General features: G+C 48.9%; 1 protein-coding gene across 1 annotated transcript in view; it reads left to right on the forward strand.

Moving 5' to 3' along the window:
• The window catches only part of LTN1 (listerin E3 ubiquitin protein ligase 1), a 1,629,727-nt gene that overhangs the window by 1,084,883 nt on the left and 523,360 nt on the right, over nucleotides 1-21,484 (forward strand). The window contains exon 21 of the mRNA XM_069636371.1: nucleotides 1,606-1,750. Within this exon, the coding sequence (XP_069492472.1) occupies nucleotides 1,606-1,750 (145 nt within the window). The remainder of the gene's footprint in view (nucleotides 1-1,605; nucleotides 1,751-21,484) is intronic.

Raw genomic sequence — 21,484 nt, forward strand, 5'->3', positions numbered from 1 at the left:
TCTAGTTAAAGCGCTCACCTCTGTATGAAAATAAGTGGTGTTTTACTGTGACTTATCTGATAAGGAAAAAGGGGTGTATATATTACAATAGTAACTGTGTTTAGAATATGTTACGACAAGAGTGCTGGAGTGTTTCAAACGGTGTGTTTTTAAATAAATAATTATATACTTTGATACCAAAGCTTTGGTCAGTGTTTGCTTGTATTAGTGTGTCTGAGTGCCTATTGTGTATACTTTGCATACTGCCTAACTCTTCTTGAGGGAAGTCTGACTGCTCAGCCACAGCTACCAGGTGAATCTGGGTGGTACAGACTGCTACCAACCGGGTTTACTGCTAACACCTGTAGTCCTAAATCTTTTGCAGTGTTCCCTAAGGGAACTGCACAGGTTTCTGCCTAACACCGAGTACTTGCTTAAATAAGTCTAACAGAGATGTTCCCAGGTACAGCCTTTCCTCTGTCAGACGACCAGGCACCTTATATGGAACCTGTGATAATACCCCATGTCACTATCTTCCTTATCCGCAATGTTGGACTGATGCCATAGTTGGAGCTGTAGGTGGATGTTTAAAACTTTGGAAATGAAAAATGTTCAATTTTTCCAAATTATAATTATATTTCTGTTGGAAGACCAGGGACACATTATATTTATTCTCCCCTTTGTCTACTACAGAACAGGTTGGTATGTATTTGTGTTTAATATTTGTATCGCGCGCCAAACCCTGAGGTAACTGGACGCTTGAGAAACTTAAAGGTTACAGTCATGCAAGTTTAGCAATTGTGAGTGTCCCCTTCAGCATTTATGATTATGGATCTGAGGGGGTAGGACACTGAATGGTTTTGTATCAAGACACATCTTGTAAAGGTTAAAATACGGAGCTTGAGCAACTGTATAGAAATAGCAATCTGAAGGTATGGAACTAAGACTCTTGGTCTTTACAAAAACTGAAATGTAAGGGTGCTCGGAAATAAAGATTTTTCAATACACAGGGCTTTTTGGGGTGTGGAATGCATGCTATCTACACATTTACAGTTTTGAAAAACAAAAGCATGTCTTGAAGGAGGCAAAGGCACTGATTTTGTAAATTTTGAACAATCGCAGAGCATCTGCCAAAAAATGCAGACATTTGGACCTCTATCAGCTGCTCCAGAAAGTCAAGTTTTAGGTGTATATGAAATGTATTCAAAGACATGTTTTCATCCATTAGTCAAAGCAGCTTGCACAATGGAACGAAGTGAAGTGTGGTTATTTCATGAAGTGTCTAAAAGTAGCAGGCTTGAAAGAGGACGAAGGATTATTAAAAATAAGTTTGGGTGGCATTTGGTCAATGGCTCATCCCTCCCCTCAACCCTAATTCTCCCCCTCTGTAGTTCCTCCTCTCCCCTGCTTCCCTATCCTTCTGAGCTACTCTGCTACCGTTGCTCCCTTACTTGAAAACCGCTGGGTGCGTCCCCTATGCACAGCGCTCTGTTGCTTCACAGCTAGGTTTGTGATTTATAAATCGCACACATGCATGCATATATAGTCAATCGTGCACACAAGGTAAGTGTGGAAAAAAGTTAATTTAAAAATGTTCACAAAAATCTAATTTCCTTTTTTTCACAGCTGCCTAAAAGAAACAACCCCTCAGCATCATGGCCTAAATATAGAGATTATCCGCTCGCTTTCATTGATTATTAAACAATTATCGTCACCCCTTGCAGACGAGGAATGGGATTTTATCTTGTGCTCCATGTTGGCTTGGTTAGAGGTAACATTCTATATGTGCATCTTGTTTTTCAACTGGCTGTTATGTGGGGATTTTTACCTTTTGTGACTTACAGCGGTCTCTTTATTGTATGAACGCAATAGCATACCTTGCTTAGGTCACATTCACATTTTATGTCCCACTCCTGCTTCCTTCTTTGCATTTGTTCTGCTCTTGTACATGGGAACACTAAGGGTGCAGAAGAAGGACTCTGACAGAAAGGTGGCATGCTTGGGGCTGAATACTTTTACTGAATAATAAAGCAAAAGAAAGCCTATCTTTCTCTATTCCGAAGAGAGGTTTTCCTGCCTCAACTAAAGATCTATGGTAACTGTCAGGATGTCTGTTAAAGTAAAAGTGTACACCGTCCTGTGTCAGGAAAACCTTACTTTTGTCCCTTACACTATAAACTAAGGAATAGAGCAGCCCTGCTCTGGTCCCAGGAGAATGTCTCTCTTCTCCTGGATTATGGTCCAAGTTCCACACAATACTTCCTTGGTGGGCCAGGAGAATGCCACCCATCTCCTGACGTTCAGTCTCAAAATGGCTTGTGGGAATGACTTCCTTCCCAAGGCCACAGAGTTCTAAACAATATTTACTTTCTTGGTGGGCCAGGAGAATGTCTCTCTTCTCCTGGCGATTGTTCTCGGCCTCAAAATCTAGGGGAATGACTCCCTTGCCCAGGTTTGTTGGACCTTGTTCCTGGTATGAGTTGCTTGGAGAATGACTCACTTTTCCTGGTAATTGAAAAGCAACCACTGTCACGCGCGGAGACCGTGGCGAATTTGGGAGAGATGGAGGTTCCGTCATTAAACTGCACATTACATTTTCTGCGTAACTTGCAGTAGTGGTTTAGCGGTTTTCAACATGGCTGCCACTGTGTCCTATAAAGTGGATTCATTCCTCCACTTCCGCGTGTTGCAACCATCTTGGATTCCCTTTTGGGTTACACACTGTTTAGGTGCCCCCGTGCTCCTGGATCCTTGTTCCTGCTCTATTCCCTTTGTTTGCTGCATCGTCCCGCCCAGGGAGCTCTCGCTCTCTCTTCCTTCTTCTTCTCCTTCTTCTCCCCCCCACCACACACAGGGTTCTCTGGCTCGCCCTGGAGCAAAGGTCTTCTCCTGGTTTCCCTGCTATTCTCCCTTTCCATGGTTCCCCTTAAGGTCTCAATGGACTTGCGCACCTAGGGTTCTCTATCTCCTTGGGCCTCCAGTGTTCCTTCAGGTCTGCCTTCTTACCCTATACTGATCTCTCCTTCCTCAGTATCCCTTGGAAGTGCTTTCCTTCTCATCTGTGCCTGCATCTTACCTCTACTCAGGCATCCTGTACTCTGGTCCACTTAACTGGACCTCCATTTTGGAACCACGCCAAGATCCTCCAGTGGTTTTTCTGCCACACAGGCTGTTCCCCTAATTGGCTGTTTCGGAGAAGGGGCCACTAGCCTGCCGGTCATCCTTGGCAGACATAGTGGCTTCCATTCGAGACAGACTTTATCTCTTCAAGACGAAGAAGCCTTGAAGAAAGAAGAAAGGAATCCTCGTTGAGTCAGGTGAGGAACGAGAAGTCCTGTCTGATTGGAGTGAAAATCCTGATAGTTGATAAACTCTTACAACCGGGGGGTCGGGAGGGAATGACTCCCTTCCCCTGGCTGGCTTCTTCTTTGTTTTGGCCAACTTGTTTCACTTCCCTGCCAAGTACTGCCACGAGGAAGATTACTCGTAACTCTCTGGGTTTGGGCCCTCAAACCTGGCTTCTCTTCTACTACTTTGGTTTGCCCACCTTGGTTCACTTTCCCAGCGAAGTACTACTGTGATCTCTCTCCTGCTTCGTATGCTGTGCGGGCATCTCTGTGTCGGTGCCTTCCCCTTGCTGATCTCTAGCCCAGCCATTCGACCAACAGTATGGATACTGCCTCTTGCGTTCGCGTCACCGTCTGCCAGCCACCCGGTATTGTCTGAACGACCTTGGGCATCCTGGTTGGCTGTGTCTCTCTGATAGGCAATCATTCTTCAGTTTTTATGGCATAAAAGGAACCACTCAATTCACAATATCTGTGGGAACCCCGTGATGCACTCCCGCCACTGCTGGGCAATCTATCAGAAAAAATGACGTTCTACTGTGGAAGTACATTGTTCATTATGACATTTGATGCTATCAGAAGTATCTAGATGATGCAAGAGCAGTATAAGAGCAGAGTATGTTCTGATGTAAATGCAACAGTACAATTGTAAAAACAACTATTGATATATGTAAAACATTAGGTGCTTCAGATGTACAAAAATTGAGCTGAACAATCTGTAAACGCCACATGTGTTTACAATGCTATATGTTTAGTAAAGATACCCAGTTGTGTCTTTTGTAAAACTGGGAGTGAGGCAGTAAACTCACGTACTAACCCCCTACATATCAGGTTGTGATATTTGTATGTATTTATGTAGTCTTTGTGTTGTCTAACTAGAGGAGACTGAAACCAGAGTTTGTATTGGTTTTAATGTTTGGTTCTTATTAAAAGCTATATTTTTCCAACAAAGGTGGGTCAAATTGTTTGGCTGTGATACAATCAAGCAGGGTGTTTTGAATCTTGTTTTGTGTGATCAGGGATGCCTTAACATTTTTTGCTTCATAGTACTCCCACAGTAGTACGTAGCTGTTTCTGGTAAAAGGAACCACGCCTCTGCGGAAGTCTATACCGTTTCCTTCTTGGTATTACTCTTCATTGTTCCTCGGTGAGGTGCATGACACGTATGATTGCACGTCGTGCCATGTGATGGACTGCAAGGCACAGCAGGAATATGAGGCAAAGTTGTTCACCTTCTTCCACAAGCAGAAGGGTGAAACGTGAACTTGTTCGAGGTCACACAGCGCAGATCGCCACACCAAAAATGGGCACTGGTCCTCAAGTACAAAATGAAAAAGCAGCACTGTAAGAGATCCCAGTCTCCAGGTGGTTCTTCCAAGACCATTCTTCTTCCCCATCGAAAAACAGGAGCCACCACTCCAGGGATTCCCCCAAGGGACGTTTTCCAACCCAATCCACTGCACCTGACAAATGGGCGGCCTTCCGGATTGAGATGCTTGACATGTTTGCCTAGGCCTTGGCCTCGACAGCTTTGACCTCGGCTCTGCCGGTCTGTGTCCGCCACACTGGAACAAGCCAGCAGAGACAAGGATATGTTGTGTGGCTGTGTGCCTACAGACCTGACCGTGCGTAGGACTGACCACATTGTGTGGGTGGCACCATTCCGTATTCAGATGTTGGTCCTCTGGCCCCTATGCTTCCCTCCATGGCACTGTCGGAGCTCCTCCAGATAATGCCCTGCTCCGTAGGGATACATTCATGCCTTGCCTAGAGGACATTTATGATGAGATGGGGGACTCCATTCCTTTTAGTTTGGAACTCTTCCAACCTATGGGGAATTAGGGACTTCCAAGAGTAGTTTTATAGTGATCCAGGGGACTTGGTGGATCTTGTCCTCACCAGAAATGGATATGCTCCTGGCTCCTACTCCAGACAATCCTCAGGCAGCTTTTCAGCGCCTTATTGCGAAGGTAGTGGATACCTTGGGGCTGTCGGCACCTTCCAATTTCATAGTACAATATGAGCTGACAGACATTCTGGAGGAAACCTCTTGCCAGGCTATATAGCCAGATCTATGGCTACCAGTGCATTCTTGAGGAGGAACTCATGGCTGATGATGTTGAGTTTTGCCCGGGATGTCCAGGAAAAGCTTCTGGTCATGACATTTGATGGCAACCAACAACCTGTTCGGTACAAAGGCTGATGGGTCCGTACAAATATTCCAGGCCTCTAAGGTGACCCTGAACTCTCTGGGACTGGCTGTCCAACAGCAGCAAACTGTGAGCCCCCGGGCAAGCAGTTTCACCCCTTCACCTTCTATGCCCACAGGTGGAGGGGTCAAGCACCCTCTGGAAAGCAGGTGCACTGCCTCCCCTACAAGGGTCAGTCTAGAGGTGTCCACAGGGGAGTTTTCACAACCTCAACCGTGCCCTCCACTGCCTCAGGTGGAAAGCCTCTAGAAGTTGGACTTCCACCACTGAATTGGGATAATCCGCCTTCTGGAAGGCAGATTATCCCAATTCAGTAAGTAAGGAGGATTACCACTCCGTCACTTGGGCCTTGTACGTCATTCACCATGAATACTGTCTGACTTTTGCTCTCTGGCCTCCAGACCACCTGCCAGACAAACAATCAGTTCTTTCCGCCAGATCCTCTCCTGTTGAAGGAGGTCCGTCAGCTTCTGGCGAAGGGGACCATAAACCTGGTACCCTGTTCGGAACCAGGCAAGAGCTGGTATTGAGCCTATTTTCAGGTGCTCAAAAAGGACCAGGGTCTTCATCCCATCCTAGATCTGCAGCGTTTGCACCTTTACTTGCGCAACGACAAGTTCAAAATGTCGCCCTATCCCAGATCCTTCAGGCCCTAGATCTGCAGGATTGACTAGTCTCCCTGTATCTCCAAGATGCATACTTCCATGTGCCCATCCACAAAAAACCCAGGCGGTACCAGAGATTCAAGGTTTGAAATTAGCATTTTCAATTCAAGGTCCTACCATTCAGTCTTTCTTCTTGACCCAGGGTCTTCGCTAAACTGCTGGCAGTGGTGGGAGCCCGCCTCCGAATAGAAGGCATTCATGTGCAAGGCATAAAATAGGTAGTGTCGCATAGCAATTCGCTACACAATTCTGTAGGTTTGCTAATTAAATTGACACTTGTGTAGCACAGTTAACTATTTAAATAACCCTGTGCAACGAAAGCACAGCTCACCCTGCTTTCCTCTCAGGGCTCTCTCCACCCTCTTTTCTCTGCTCAGTGCAAGTTCAGGAGACAGTGCAGGTGAAATCATCTCCTCCACTCTTGAACAGTTCCAAAGGCCTGCATGGGAGTGCTAGGCCAGAAAAGTTATTTTTCAAATAATTGCAAACCAGAAGTAATCAGAATTATGCTTTTATTAAGATAACTATATCCTCTTTGGCAAAAATCAGTCTGTGTAAACCTTTCTTTTTTAAAGAAAGTACGGCAGTTCCATTGCTAAAAATGTAAGCTGATAAATAATGCAGATGGGACTCTGACTGCTGATAGCGATTAAATACTGCTTTCATGGGTGTGCCGGACTGGAATTCTGAGCTTGAGCCTACCTGGCTTGGGCTTGATGATGTTTAGAGGCCTTGCCCTCGCTCGAAAGTGGTTTTTAACAGTATATTGAAAACTTGTGATATCAATGCCAGTGCCATTTTACCCACCTGAAGCTTGCATTTACTCTACCTGCCTCAACTCCATTCTACATACTTCGTTTCAGGCTATGACTTTCCTTTAACATTGCAAACTTTTGGATTTACAAAACTTCTTACACTGCAAATGATGGGTCAAACATACAATATAAGGGGCATTGCCCTGTGCGACACCAAAGGCACTTAGTTGCATAGAGCCTTGCACTGAAAACTGTTTTCAGAGCCTTTTTATCATATCTATATATTTTGTCTCCATTCATGCAGCTAACCTTTACATTTAAAGACATTCACCTCACTAATGTCTTACTTCAGCGGTACACACAAATGCTGTTTCTTTGCTTATTTTATGTCTTGGGTGCAAATAATGTCTGGTGACATTAAAAAATATCAGTACAAAATTGATAATAGAAATACGTTTAAACCTTTTAATTAGCAAACTCTGCTAATCAACTTTTTAAAACTGATTTATGCCTTGATGTGTTTCCCTATCTGGATGACTGTGACCAGGTGTTGGCACACTTGTTCCGGATGAGCAGACTTTTGCAAAGCTTCGGCTTCTCCTTGAACTTTAGGAAGTCTCAGGATTTGCTGTACCAGTCCCTCCAATTCACCAGAGCTGTGTTGGACACTCGCCTGGGTGGGGCCTTCCCACTTGAGGACGGAGGTGAAAATCTCTCCCAAGTTGGTTCATGTCTTCCAATCACAGGAACATGTTCCTGCTTTGGCTTTTCTGCGCTTGCTGGGTGTCATGGCTTCCAGCACCCTTGTAGTTCCAGAGGCTTATTTGCACATGAAGTTGCTTCAATGGCTTTTGAGTTTCCAATGGTCTCGGTTTCAGTGAACACCATCAGATATTGTTCAGGTCTCGACGAAGGTGTCCAGAGACCTGGTGTGGTGGTCCTAGAGAGACAACGTTTTGCAAAGGATGTTGTTACAACAACACTGGCCCCAACTGACTCTAGCCACAGATTTGTGACCTTACTGCATACGACCTGTGGTCCCTGTCGGAGCGTCATCACCATGTCAATTTACTGGAGTTGGTGGCCTTCCTCTCCTCTGTACGAGGCAACACTGTATTGGTCCTGGTGGACAACATGGTAGCCACATGCACTGCCACAACAAACAGGGTGGTGTGGACTCCTTGCATCTGTCTAGTGAAGCAATGCAGTTGTTCTGGGTTCTGTAGACCAGCTTGTCTCTGGTGATGGCTCATCTGGCAGGCAAGGGGGAAATGCTAGCAGATGCCTTGAGCAGACAGTCCTTGGCCTCCCACAAGTGGGAGCTCTGCCAGGAACTCATAGAGGACATTTTCTCCCGCTGGGGAACTCCTCAAGTGGATCTCTTCACTTCCAAGGTAAACGGGAAGTGCAAGTGGTTCTGCTCTAGGGAATTTCCTTGGCAGGGAGCTTTGGGGGATGCCTTGACAGTCGAGTGGGACTTCAGCCTGCTCTATGCATTACCGCAGATCCCCGACATACTGCTGTCTCTCAGGAGGCTATGCCTATTCAGGTCCACAATGATCTTGATCACTCTGGATTGGACCCAGAGGCCGTGGTACCTAGAGTTGTTGGACATGGCCATCGGGACTCCCTTGCGCCTAGTGTATATACCACACCTGGTCTCTCATTTGGAGAGACAAGCTCCTGCACCCTAGCCTCCACAGCCTGAACCTTCATGCATGACTGCTGAAAGGTTGAGGTGTAAGGAGTGGAATTTGTCAGATTACGTCCTCGATGTACTCCTCTCTCCTAGAGGACCTGCACACCAAATCCATCTATGCCTGCAGGTGACGTACATTTTCAGCTTGGTGTCGGGAGAAGGATTGGGATCCTTTTACCTGCTCCACGTGCTCTGTTCTGGACTATCTGGTTCCTTTCGCCCGGATGGGCCTGCAGATCAGCACTAGGAAGGGGTATCTTTCTGCCATTTTGGTTTTCAAGAGAACCCTGGAGCAGGGCTCTTTTTTCATGATCTCTATGGTCATGACATTTTTGAGGGGTCTTAGTAATATCTTTCCACCGCACCAGTTTGTTCTGGCGTGGGATTTGAATTTGTTAACATTTATTATGGGTGCTCTGTTTGAGTCCCTTCACTCTTGTTTTTTTAAATTGCTCTCCCTTCAGGCGATTTTCCTGGTTGCCATCACTTCAGGTAGATGGGTGACTTAGCTCCAGGCGTTGTCACTTACACCGCCCTATTTGTTTTTTTCCAACGAAAAGGTGACACTTTCTTTCCTTCCTAAGGTGGTCTCTGATTTTCATCTCTCTTAAAAGATCCATCTGCCTGTCTTTTTCCTCTGCCTCATCCTTCCAAGTCAGAAGAACGATTCCATTGGCTGGTTCTGGTGCGTGCCCTCTGCTACTAAGTCTCTTGGACGAGAGAGGCCAGGGAAGATAACCATCTTTTTTGTTGATTATGCTAGGGCCCATGCTGGCAGGACTTTAACTAAACAGACACTGTCAAGGTGGATCATTCTCTGCATCTCGGAATGCTTTGGTCTGGCTGGTAAGGAGGTGGCAGAGGGTCTCGGGGCACACTCCACCAGAGGGTTGGCTGCCACCTCGGATCTGCAATGTGGAATCCCGCTTCTAGGCATTAACCAAGTGGCTGGGTGGGCTTCTTTGCACGCATTCGCTAAACATTACTGCTTGAATTTTCTGTCTGGTCAGGACGCTTGTTTTGGCAGCGCTGTCCTCCATAGTTTTCTTGTTTAGGTGGTGTCCTGGCTTTCCTCACTCCTCCTGGTTTAAATACTGCTTTGGGAGTCTATTGAAGATGAGGAATCAGTGGAAGGAAAGAATCCATTAGTAACCCAAATTATTTAACTCTCGGTAATGATCTTTCGAGGGGATTGGGTCCTCCGACGCATTCCATATCTATGACATGTAATCACCACAGCTGTGCTGCTTCGGAAAAAATGTTCGGCGTCTGCGTCCTGCGTCGATGATGTCCATGCGCCGTCGTCGAGGACCTCCTCCGACGTCCGACGTCATCCGATGTGATAAGTAGGACGCACGACGCCCGTAGCCTCAGTTCCGTTTTTTCCGCAAACGTGTTGCTTTGTGAATCTCGGTTAACGCCTCGACTCTTTGGAGTTCTGTTCTTCTCGGTTCTTCGAACCTGTTCGTTTTTGTGAGAATCTCCTTCATGTGAAGATGTCTTCTACTTCGTCTTCGACCCCGCGTCCGGGCTTCAAGAAGTGCGGGGAGTGTGGGTCCAAGATGTCGGTGACGGACTCGCACGACGCCTGCCTCTGGTGCCTCGGGGAGGCCCACGACACGGATGACTGTATCGACTGCCAGTCGCTCACGTCCAAAGCCTTACGTGAACGTAAGAAGAAGTTGTCGGTAGGTCGGGTGTCCAAGCCCCGGAAGTCGAAGTCTGCAGGGCTTTCAACGGATGATTCGAGGGGAGACTCTCCGCGTCATCGTCGGAAGTCTCGTGGGTCTCCTTCTAGGAGTCGGTCTCGCCACTCCTCGGCCTCTTCGAGGCATTCTCGGAAGCGCCGACAGCGGTCGTCTTCCAGGTCCTCTTCTGAGGACTCTGCCCGGCACGTCGCTTACCCCTCCAGCCGTGCGACGCCGGAGGAATGGGCTTCCTTCGGGAAGAAAATGCTGGCGATTCTCCAGTCGCAGGGTACTAAGCCGTCCGCGCCCCCGAGTGAGGTCGGTCGTGAGAGGTCGAGAGAACGCTCGCAAGAGTGGTCGGCACGAGTCACGGGAGAGGTCCCGTTCGGACAAAGGGACTCGTTCTCGACGTACCCATTCCAGGTCCCGGTCATCGACGCGTTCGAGAGCGTGTGCACCTGTGATGTCTTCGAGGAAGACATCGACGTCTGAGGCGTCGAGGGCGTCGACAGGCTTTCTCGAGGCTCTGGCTCCGAGGAAGTCGTCGAAGCCGTCGACGCTCAGGTTGTCGAAGGACACGCTCGGAGCTCCGGCTTCGAGGACTGTGTCGATGCTGGCGGCGCTGCATCTGACGTCGATGCCGATTTACTCGACGTCGACGAGAAGCCTCTCGGCGCCGAAGCCTGTTCTCTCGACGCCGATTCGCTCGACGCCCTCAACGCCTTTCGAGGCCGGGGTGTCGGAGGTACCCCGTGGCACGGGGGAACCCCCTAGGAAGGCTCTGGTTAAGAGCAAGCACTCTCGGGTGCCTTCTTTTCGCCACCTGGAATATATTTCGGAGGCGGATGAGGATTCTGATGGCCTGGTGCCTAGTCAGGTTCCAGATGAAATTGTCTCGGGCCATAGTCAGTTTGACGATTTGAGGCAGTCACTGCATGATGCCAGTGGACTGGACACCTCTCCGGAGGTGGAGTTTTGTAGGCCTGAGCCTGGCTCTCATGCCGATTCCTCGTACCGGCGCCTTATCGCTAGGGTCTCCGAGTACTTGGGATGGTCTGCTCCCCCAGGGGAGTTTGTGCAGGATGATCTCACGGACATCCTTGATGTTGGTCCCCCAACTGACCCGGTACTGCCGTTTCATATGGCTCTACATAGAAGGGTGGCGGCGGCTTGGACTGCTCCGGAGAGTCTCCCGGCGGTGGGCAGGCCCTTGTCGCGAAAATACCGTCCAGCCAGTAGCGACCCCTGCTACTTGACCAGGCACCCCACTCCGGAGAGTTTGGTGGTGCAGGCGGCCACGGCCCCGGCAAAGCAGGCGTCGTACCCTACCATCCCTCCTGATAGGGACGACAAACGTTTTGATGGCTGGGCGAAGAAAGTGTTTTCTTCTGGTGGTATGGCGCTTCAGGCGGCCAACTCCATTTGTGCCTTGTCTCGTTTCACACACACTCTGTGGAACTGTGTTGCGTTAGCGGCTGAACATTTTCCCGAAGGGGACGAACGGGATGGTTTCCTTGCTATGGTCCAGGATGGTAAGGATGCCATGTGTGAGTCCGTTCAGTCGGGTTTGGACATGGCTGAATGCGTCAGCAGGTCCATGGCGGCGAGCACCGTGATACGCAGGTTTGCGTGGTTGCGGAAGTCGGGGTTTGCTCCTGATGTGCAGTCCCGGCTCCTCAACATGCCCTTTGACGGTGAACACCTTTTTGGCAGCAAGGCTGACGAGAGACTTGAGAGGTTGCAGACCTCAAAAGCTGCAGCAAAGTCGTTGGGCGCTGCAGTTCGCCAACCTCTGCCTTTTTGTCCTAGGGGACAGCAATGGAGGGGTGGTTCCTTTCGCTATTACTCGTCCTTCAGTAAAGCGAGAGGAGCTGGCAGTCAAAGAGGCCAACGCAGGGGTACCAGAGGTGGACGACAGGGTACCCGTGGTGCTAAGGCCGCTCGGGCAGTTGCCTCTTTGCCCTCAGGTAACGCCGCAGCCGCTACCACTCAGTCATGAGGCCATGTCCCATGGTTCGCCGGTTGGGGGAAGGCTGGCGCAGCATCTTGTAGAGTGGCGTGCCATTACTTCAGATGTGTGGGTTCTGGAGATCATAACCCACGGCTACTGTCTTCCCTTTCGGCACAGGCCTCGCGACAATCCACCGGGGAACCTCTCTTTGCAGAGTCCGGATCTGCTCCTTGCGCAGGAAATTCAAGCCCTGCTGGAGAAAGGCGCCATAGAACTGGTGCCTGTAGCGGAGAGGAACAAGGGATGGTATTCCCCTTATTTTTTGATTTCAAAGAAAGACGGGGGATTGAGACCCATCATGGACTTGCGCGGTTTGAACAAACTCCTCAGGAAGGACAAGTTCAAGATGGTTACTCTCTCTCAAGTCCTCCAGGCCCTTCAGCTTCAGGGCTGGTTGGTGTCACTCGACCTCAACAATGATTACTTCCATGTGCCGATCCATCCCAAGCACAAGAAGTACCTGAGGTTCGCGGTTGGCAACTCGCACTTTCAGTTTCGGGTCCTGCCGTTCGGATTGACCTCCGCCCCGAGGGTTTTCACCAAGCTCATGGTGGTGGTGGCAGCGCATCTCAGGTAAGGGGGGATTCAAGTCTACCCCTACCTGGACGATTGGTTGATCAGGGGGAGCTCTCCCGAGCAAGTCCTGGATCATCTGTCCGTCACCTGCCACTCCCTTCACAGGCTGGGCTTCTCCCTCAATTTAAAGAAGTCCCATTTGACGCCAACACAGCGGCTCCAGTACATCGGAGCAGTGCTCAACACTTCCCTGGGGCAGTGTTTTCCTCCCCAGGTGAGGGCTCTTCACATTCAGCAGATGGTGCACAAGTTTCAGCATGCCCAGACGCTCCCAGCGTTCGAGTTCTTGAGGTTGCTCGGCCTCATGGCATCCTGCATTCTTCTGGTGCCAGAGGCTCGCCTGCGGATGAGATCTTTGCAGTGGGCACTCAAGACACAGGATGTCGGACCCGGTTCAGGTGCCGCCCTCGGTCGCTCGGGACCTTCTGTGGTGGGTCGTCGAAGGCAACTTGATGATGGGGGCTCAATTTTGGCTTCCCTGGCCGGAGGTGACGATCGGGACGGATGCATCCCTCACGGGATGGGGAGCTCATGCCAACGGGCTGACAGTCAGCGGTCGTTGGTCTCCGTCGGAGTCCAGACTCCATATCAATCTGTTGGAGCTGAGGGCCGTCGGGCTAGCCCTGAAGGCTTTTCTGCCGACTGTGCGAGGAAAGAATGTTCTGATCCTGACGGACAACACAGTGGCCATGCACTACCTCAACAAAAAGGGGGGGCAGGGTCACTTCCTCTGTCCAGGGAGGCGATGCAGCTCGAGTTCTGGCCCATCCAGCAAGAAGTTTCGATCTCGGCAGTTCATCTGGCCGGAGACGAAAACGTGACGGCGGACGCTCTGAGCAGTTAGAGCACGATCTCTCACGAGTTGGAGTTGGCTCAGGAGATTCTCCTGGAGATCTTCGCCCTTTGGGGGACCCCTCAAGTGGATCTCTTCGCCTCCAGTGTCAACCGGAAGTGCGAGAGGTTCTGCTTGCGGGAATTTCCTCCAAAAGGAGCCTTAGGAGACGCGTTCGTGGTGGAGTGGTCATTCCCGCTGCTGTACGCGTTTCCTCCAGTCCCCGTCATCCCGCAAGTGCTGCGGAGGTTACGGAAGTTCGGTTCCCGGATGATCCTCATTGCTCCGGCGTGGGCTCGGAGGACGTTGTACCCGGACCTTCTCGACTTGTCCATCTGTCCTCCACGTCGTCTTCCCTACCGAGACGATCTGCTCTCATGGGAGGGGGGGGTCAGGTTCTCCATCCAGAGGTCAGATCCCTCAACCTTCACGCTTGGCTTCTGAAAGGTTGAGGTATAAGGATTGGGACCTTCCTGAAGACGTGATGGAGGTGTTGCTCTCGGCCCGAAGGCCAGCAACAAAGTCTCTGTACCGTTGCCGTAAGTTCTGCGACTGGTGCAGAGTTCAGAATGTGGATCCTTTTGCATGTGACATCCCCATGGTTCTGTCCTTTTTACTTTCTTTGGCCCACAGGGGCTTGCAAGTGGGTACCATTAAAGGTTACCTGGCGGCGCTGTCCATCTTTAAGCGCTTGTCTGAAGAGTGTTCCTACTTTAAAATCCCTTTAATTTCACAGTTTCTGAAAGGGCTCACTAATGTGTTCCCTCCGTCACCTTTCCTGGTGCCCGGTTGGGATTTAAACCTTGTTCATAAGTTTCTTATGGGTGCTCCATTTGAGCCTTTACATTCTTGCCCTTTGAGGCTGTTGACTCTGAAAACTGTGTTTTTAGTTGCGGTTACTTCCGCTCGCAGAGTGAGTGAGTTACAGGCACTTTCAGTTAAGCCACCCTTCACTGTATTTCACAAGGACAGGGTTGTCCTTAGAGTTCGTCCTCCTTTTCTTCCGAAGGTAGTGACGGAATTTAATTTGGCCCAGAAGGTTGTTCTTCCGGCATTCTATCCTCCTCCGCATCCTGGTAAGGAAGAGGAGAGGCTCCATAGGCTTGATCCTAGGAGAGCTTTAAGCTTTTATGTTTCACGCATGTCCCGGGTCAGAGTGGACGATCAACTGTTTATTGGTTACGCTGGTAAGCGTTTGGGACAAGCTGTGACGAAACAGACTTTGTTTCGCTGGATTATTTTAGCCATCTCAGAGTGTTACCGCTTGGCGGGTAAGGACCCACCGGCTGGCTTGCGGGCCCATTCTACTAGGGGTATGGCTGCATCTACTGCCCTGCAGAGGGGTGTTCCTATTCGCAACATCTGTGATGCAGCCACCTGGGCTTCAGTACATACATTTGTACGTCGCTATTCCCTTGATTCCATCCGAGGACAGGATTTGGCCTTTGGCAAGGCGGTCCTTTGCTCTGCTATTTGACTGGCAATTCTTAATTTTGATTCTAAATTCTTTCCCTCCTCCTTGCTCTGGTACTGCTTTGGGAGTCTGTCATGGATATGGAATACGTAGGAGGACCCAATCCCCTCGAAGAACAAGTTACTTTCTTACCTGGTAACATTCTTTTGATGGGATGGTCCGACGACGTATTCCATATCGTTCCCTCAGTGCCTTCCCTGCTGCAGAATTTCTTTTGCGATTGCAGCTTACGTTCCGCAAGGCTTTGTGTCTGACTGGCAGTTGACTAATGTCACACGTTCTGGGGGAAAAAACTACAACTGAGGCTACGGGCGTCGTGCGTCCTACTTATCACATCGGATGACGCGGGACGTCGGAGGAGGTCCTCGACGGCGCATCGACGTCATCGACGCAGACGCCGAAAAAAGTTTCCGAAGCAGCACAGCTGTGGTGATTACATGTCATAGATATGGAATACGTCGTCGGACCATCCCATGGAAAGAACCTTACCCGGTAAGAAAGTAACTTGTTCTTCTGGATGCAGTACCCATGTTGGGCCCATTTCCTTTCACATGTTATAGTGCTTCATTCTTTCACCATAGGTTTTATTTATTTATTTATTACATTTATTATACACCCAAACCCTGGGGTATCACTGCATAGTTAGACATCTTGATTATAATGGGTTGCATACATGGTACATTAATTTACAAAAATGTATACAGAATCTTACATATAACGGAAGCATTAGTTGTCATTACATTATACATATTTGCATATTAGGAACAGTTTATCCTTTCATAGGTATCTGTCTAGGATGGGGGGTGACCAAGCTGGTATTTGCTCTGTATCAGCTAGCTAAACTTAGTTAAATAACCAGGTTTTTAGTAACTTTTTGAAGCACTGGAAAGAGGCTTTATTTTTGATGTTTGTGGGGAGTGTGTTCCAGTGTTTTGGGGCCACAACTGGGAAGCTGCTTTCCCCTGCTCTGGAGCATTTGTAACACGGGACAAAGAGAAGAGACTTTTTGTTTGATCTAAGTGTTCTGTTCATTATTTTTTGGGCTATTGAGTTGTTGATTTGTATTAGTGCTTTCTTCGCTAGGCATTTATGATTAACACAGAGGGCTTTGAACATCATTCTGGCTCTGATAGGTAGCCAGTGGATCTCCCTCCTGATATTGGAGATGTGGTCTGATTTATTTTGTCCCAATGCTGCTCGTAATGCCTTATTTTGCATTAGTTTTTGTTTATACAAGTTGGTGTTGGAGGTACCTAGTAGAAGTACATTGCAGTTAGTCAAATTTGGATAATATGAAGGCCGTGGCTAGGGTAGTGCAATTATTGGGCATGAGGAATCGGCGACTTAAGGTAATTCATTTAGAGGCATAGGAGGTGGCTGAGGATAAAGCATTCACATGTTTGGTCATAGTTACCTAACATTTTTACCTGTTTGAGGACTGGAATCGGCGTACCATCAATGTTGATTGATGTGTAATCAGGGTGAAGGGCGTTTACTTTAAGTTAGTGAGACCACAATGAGAATGTGTTCTCATCGTTGAGGCACAGACTGTTAAGAGCCATCCACTTTTGTATTGCGTACATTTTGTTAATGGTAATAGTGTCCTGGTCATAATTCCCTGTGATCGGGATGAGGATCTGGGTGTTATCACCGAAGTTGGTGTAGATGACACTCATAGCATCCAGAGCCGCAAATAGGAGCTTAGTGTAAGCATTGTATAGGGTGGGCGACAGACAATATCCTTGTGGTACTCCTATAGGTACTGAGATGGGATCTGCTGCCTGATTCCCAATGGAGACTCGAGGTGCGATCTGCTAGAAAGGATTTAACCCAGAGGGTGGCTTCCCTTGAAAATTTGAAGTCATTCGCTAATGTGGTACAGAGTTTGTCATAGTCCACAAGATCAAAAGCGGCAGGCAAATCTAGCAACAGAAGAATACAGAGTTTGTCTGCATCTCTTTTGGCATCCATCTGGATTTTCAGATCGAGAAGTGCCGTTCGGTACTGTGGTTGGGCCGAAAACCAAATTTTCGAATGGATTGTGTCCTCGAACGTATTGAACTTCTTTGACATGTAATGTCCACAGCTGTGTTGCTTGGGAAATTTTTTGGCAGAGGGCGTCCTGCGTCAATGGCGTTGGGTCGATGTCCCTCAAAGGCCTCCATCGAGTGCGACGTCACCGGATGTTATAAATAGGACGCACGAAGCCTGTAGCCTCAGTTCCGTTTTTTCCGCAAACGTTTTTGCTTCGAGAACTCTGCGCGCCTCGTGTATTCCTCGTGAATGTCTTCTTCTTCGACCCCTCCGACTCCGCGGTCTGGCTTTAAGACTTGCCGGGACTGTAAGTCTAAGATGTCGATTACGGACCCGCACTGCATTTGTTTGTGGTGTCTGGGCGAGAGTCATGACACTGACGACTGTTCGAAATGCCGGTCGCTGACTGCTAAGGCCTTGTAGGAGCGTAAGGGGAAGTTACAGGTAGGTAGGTGTTCTAAACCCGCTAAGTCCCGTATAGCTGCTAAGGGGATATCCACCAACGATTCGTCGGAAGGAGTCCCAGGGATCTCGGTCCCAGAGTGGTTCCTGCCATTCATCCTCCTTGTCACGGCATTCCAGGAAGCGCCGTCACTGGTCGCCATTCCCCGTCCTCCTCCTCGGATGGCCCACGAGGAAAGTGGCTTGTCCCACTAAGTCCTCAACTCCGGGGGAATGGACAGCCTTCAGGGAGCAGAAGCTGTCGATATTTCAATCCCTGGGCCCAGTTCCGTCCGTGCCTTCGGAAGAAGCTGGCAGGGAACGGTCTCGGCCCGTGGCTCGTGCGCCTTCGGGCTCGGATCCTCAGCGCGATACTCATCGGGAACCTTCGAGGTCCCGTTCGGACAAGGTTCAGGTTGATAGCAAGAGACTTGCTGCATGCAGGTCTCGGTCTTCGTCCCCGGCAAAACCGCAGAAATCTGGTAAGGGCTCGAGGTTGGCGTCAACACCGTCGGTGCCGTGTCCATCTGATACGGATGTCGAAGCTTTGCCTTCACACCAGCCCTCGCCGCCATTGTCGACGCCAAAGCCACCAGCACCCTCAATGCCTTCGGGGCCTTTTGGCAGGTGAACTGGATGATCTCCAAACACCCCTTTAAGATGAGTAGCAGCACCCTCGAGATAGATGGGGATGCAGATTCATACTCGTGCATCAAATAATTAAGACAACTCAATAGTTTGGCAAAGTGAGTCCGTTTAATGACAAGTTCATAAAACAGGGAGTACAACGAACATCATCAATCGCTCGATCTTCTCGCTCTTTTCTTTCAGAAAAAACACAATATTTATAGCAAAAACTTGTCACTGCTGACGTACAGCTGCGCACGCACTAACGTCATTCCACGTGGCAACCTTAAAAACCTAACCTGCAACGTGATTGGTTATAGGAAGCTAACTTAATATAGGTGCTATATCTGTATATGGTACCGGGGAGAGGGGATTGGATAATCAATGTCAGGTGGGGCAACTAAGCCGTCCCTTCAAAATGGCCACTATGAACGTCACTAAAAGTACGACGTCCCAATGGATCTACTCACTATAGGAGCCTAGATTGTTTTTTATTTTTTAAACAATTTTTATTGATTTTCACAACAATCAACATTCAACAAACCAGCAAGTGTTCATCATAAGTCTGCAACATCTTATAAGTAACATTTAGGCTCTGCTGTTTACCTTTAGCCCCCCCCCCCCAACTCGAGCCTACTCCACTTCACATTTTGCTGTTCCTCCATTCTGGATCATTTCTGCATCCGCAACCTCAGCAGATTCCTTATCGCTTAAGCCATCCTGGGGTGGGCTCATGTAGTGTAGCTACTAGATGTTTCCAGGCCATCAGGGATCCTGCCCCTCCCACCCCCCCGTTACTCGCTTCATGCCCCACTGCTGTTTCAGCTTCGGTCCATTTCTGGATGTCCCTCCACCAGGCCTCTACTCTCGGTTTGTTGCTCGATTTCCATCCCATGGTAATTCTCCATTTGGCAAGTATGTATGCCAGGTCCTTCAGTTTGCTCACATGTTTCAATTGGCGCGGTGTAGGGAACCCCCCCTACCATGCATGCCCATACTGATTCAACATTTATCCCTTTCTCATTTAGCCGGTGTGCCACTACTTCCCAAAACTTCCCAATTTCTGGACATTCCCAAAACATGTGTGTCATCCCTGCGTTTACTTCCCCACATTTAGGGCATGTTTGTCGTTCAGCATTCTTAAATCTAGCTATCTGTTGGGGGGGGGGGTCATGTATCTCCTGTGGGTTACATATACCTGTATTTGCTGTAGCCTCGCATTACTAGACACCTTTTTATGGTACCCTTGGGCCCTTTCCCATAGTCCGTCACTCATAGGTTCCCCGACCTCTTCTTCCCAGTCTAGTCTTAATTGGGTCACTTCTTTCCCAATCTGGACATTAAGAGCTCATAGATTCTGGAGATCTCATGCCCTCCATCTGCCATATCATACATCATTTCTATGGCTTCGTCAGGTGGTTGTTCTAGTGTTATTTCTGACCGTGTCTCCCTGATCCGTCGTACCATTCTAGTGTAGGTGATGTATTGCCCCACCTGTAGACTGGTTGCCTCCACCAGCACCCCGAATTCCTTGATCTCCCCCTCCTGCCATATGTCTCCCACTGTTGTGATCCCCACTGATTCCCATCACCTACGAATCATTCTCCTCAATTGCTCGTCACTTCGGTCAGTGCCACTAGTGGCACTTGCGGGGAACATGGGGTTGGGTTCTCCATGTCTTGACATGCTTTATGCCATAGCTTCCATACCAACTCCAACATCCACGGACACCCTTTCAACTCTGATTTGGGGAGCCATATCACTTATTTCAGGAAATACGGGCCACACTCCAAACTCAGCAGTCTGGACTCTGACGTTGGGTCTTCAGATAACCATTTGGCCACATGTTTCAATTGACTTGCTAAGTAATAGATCTCAAAATTCGGCAGCTTTATACCTCCTCTATCGTGCTTGTTCTGCAACTTCCACAGGGCAATTCTATTCCTAGTTCTGTGCCAGAGGAATCCCCCTACATATACTCTGAAGTTTGACAAAAAATCGCTTCGGTATCTCATACGGTATGTTCCCGAAATAGTGTAGTAATCGGGGCAATACAACCATCTTCAACAGCGCCCCTCTTCCCATCATGGCCAAGGGGAGCTTAGTCCAGAACTTCATGCTATTTTCTATGCTCGCTACCGCTTTCTCAGTGTTGTGCTTGTATTCTGCTTCCACCATGTGATGAATGTCTATCCCCAGGTATCTGAATGTGTTGGTCTCCCATGGTATTTGCAAGACTGGCAATTGTTCCTTCTGAACCCCTACATACCTCCCCAGAGGGAATATACACGATTTCTTGGGGTTAACAGCAATGCCCGATAACGACGCAAATCGCTCCATTATTTCCAGTATGTATTGGAGTACAGCAGCATGTCGTCTGCATATAACGAAATTAGGTGCAGTTCCCCTTTTGTGTGGATCCCGATTATCTCGTATTGCTGTCTCGGGTATATCGCCTGCGGTTCCAGTGCCAGTATATACAGCTTCGGCGACCACGGACATCCCTGTCTGGTACCCCTGCTGAGTTGCCACCTCTCTGAGATTCACGCCCCCGTTTTAACTCTGGTTAGCGGTGCGCTGTACAATAATTTCACCCATCTAAGGTACTCTGGCCCCATCCCATATTTACTCAGAGCTGCCATCAGCCAGGGCCACTTGACGGAGTCAAAGGCTTTTATCGCCTCAAGTGATACAATTGCGACCTTGGTCGGGTCTCCTTTTGTGTGCTCCATGACCCGATGGAGCCGTCTTAGGTTGTCTGATCTACTTCTGCACGGGACATATCCTGTTTGATCGGGGTGTATTAGGTTGCCTATGACTCGTCTCATTCTGTTGGCCAACACCGCAGTAAGTATTTTGCTGTCTTGGTTCAGCATCGACAGTGGTCTGTACGATCCGCACTCCATGCCTGGTTTATTGGGTTTGGGGAGTGGGATAATAATCGCTTCCCTCAAGGATTGTGGTAGCGTTCCTATTTCGAACGCCTCGTTCAACATTGCCAGTAGTGGGGCGAGCACCTCATTCTTATACCTTTTGTAGAACTCGCTTGGGAGTCCATCGGCTCCCGGAGTCTTGCCGGTGGGCAATAGCACCACCACCTCTTCCAATTCTTCTATTGTGATTGGGGCTTCTAGACCCTCTCGTTC

This window comes from Ambystoma mexicanum, chromosome 7p, assembly GCF_040938575.1.
Source record: "Ambystoma mexicanum isolate Mex_15411 chromosome 7p, UKY_AmexF1_1, whole genome shotgun sequence".
Taxonomy (NCBI): domain Eukaryota; kingdom Metazoa; phylum Chordata; class Amphibia; order Caudata; family Ambystomatidae; genus Ambystoma; species Ambystoma mexicanum.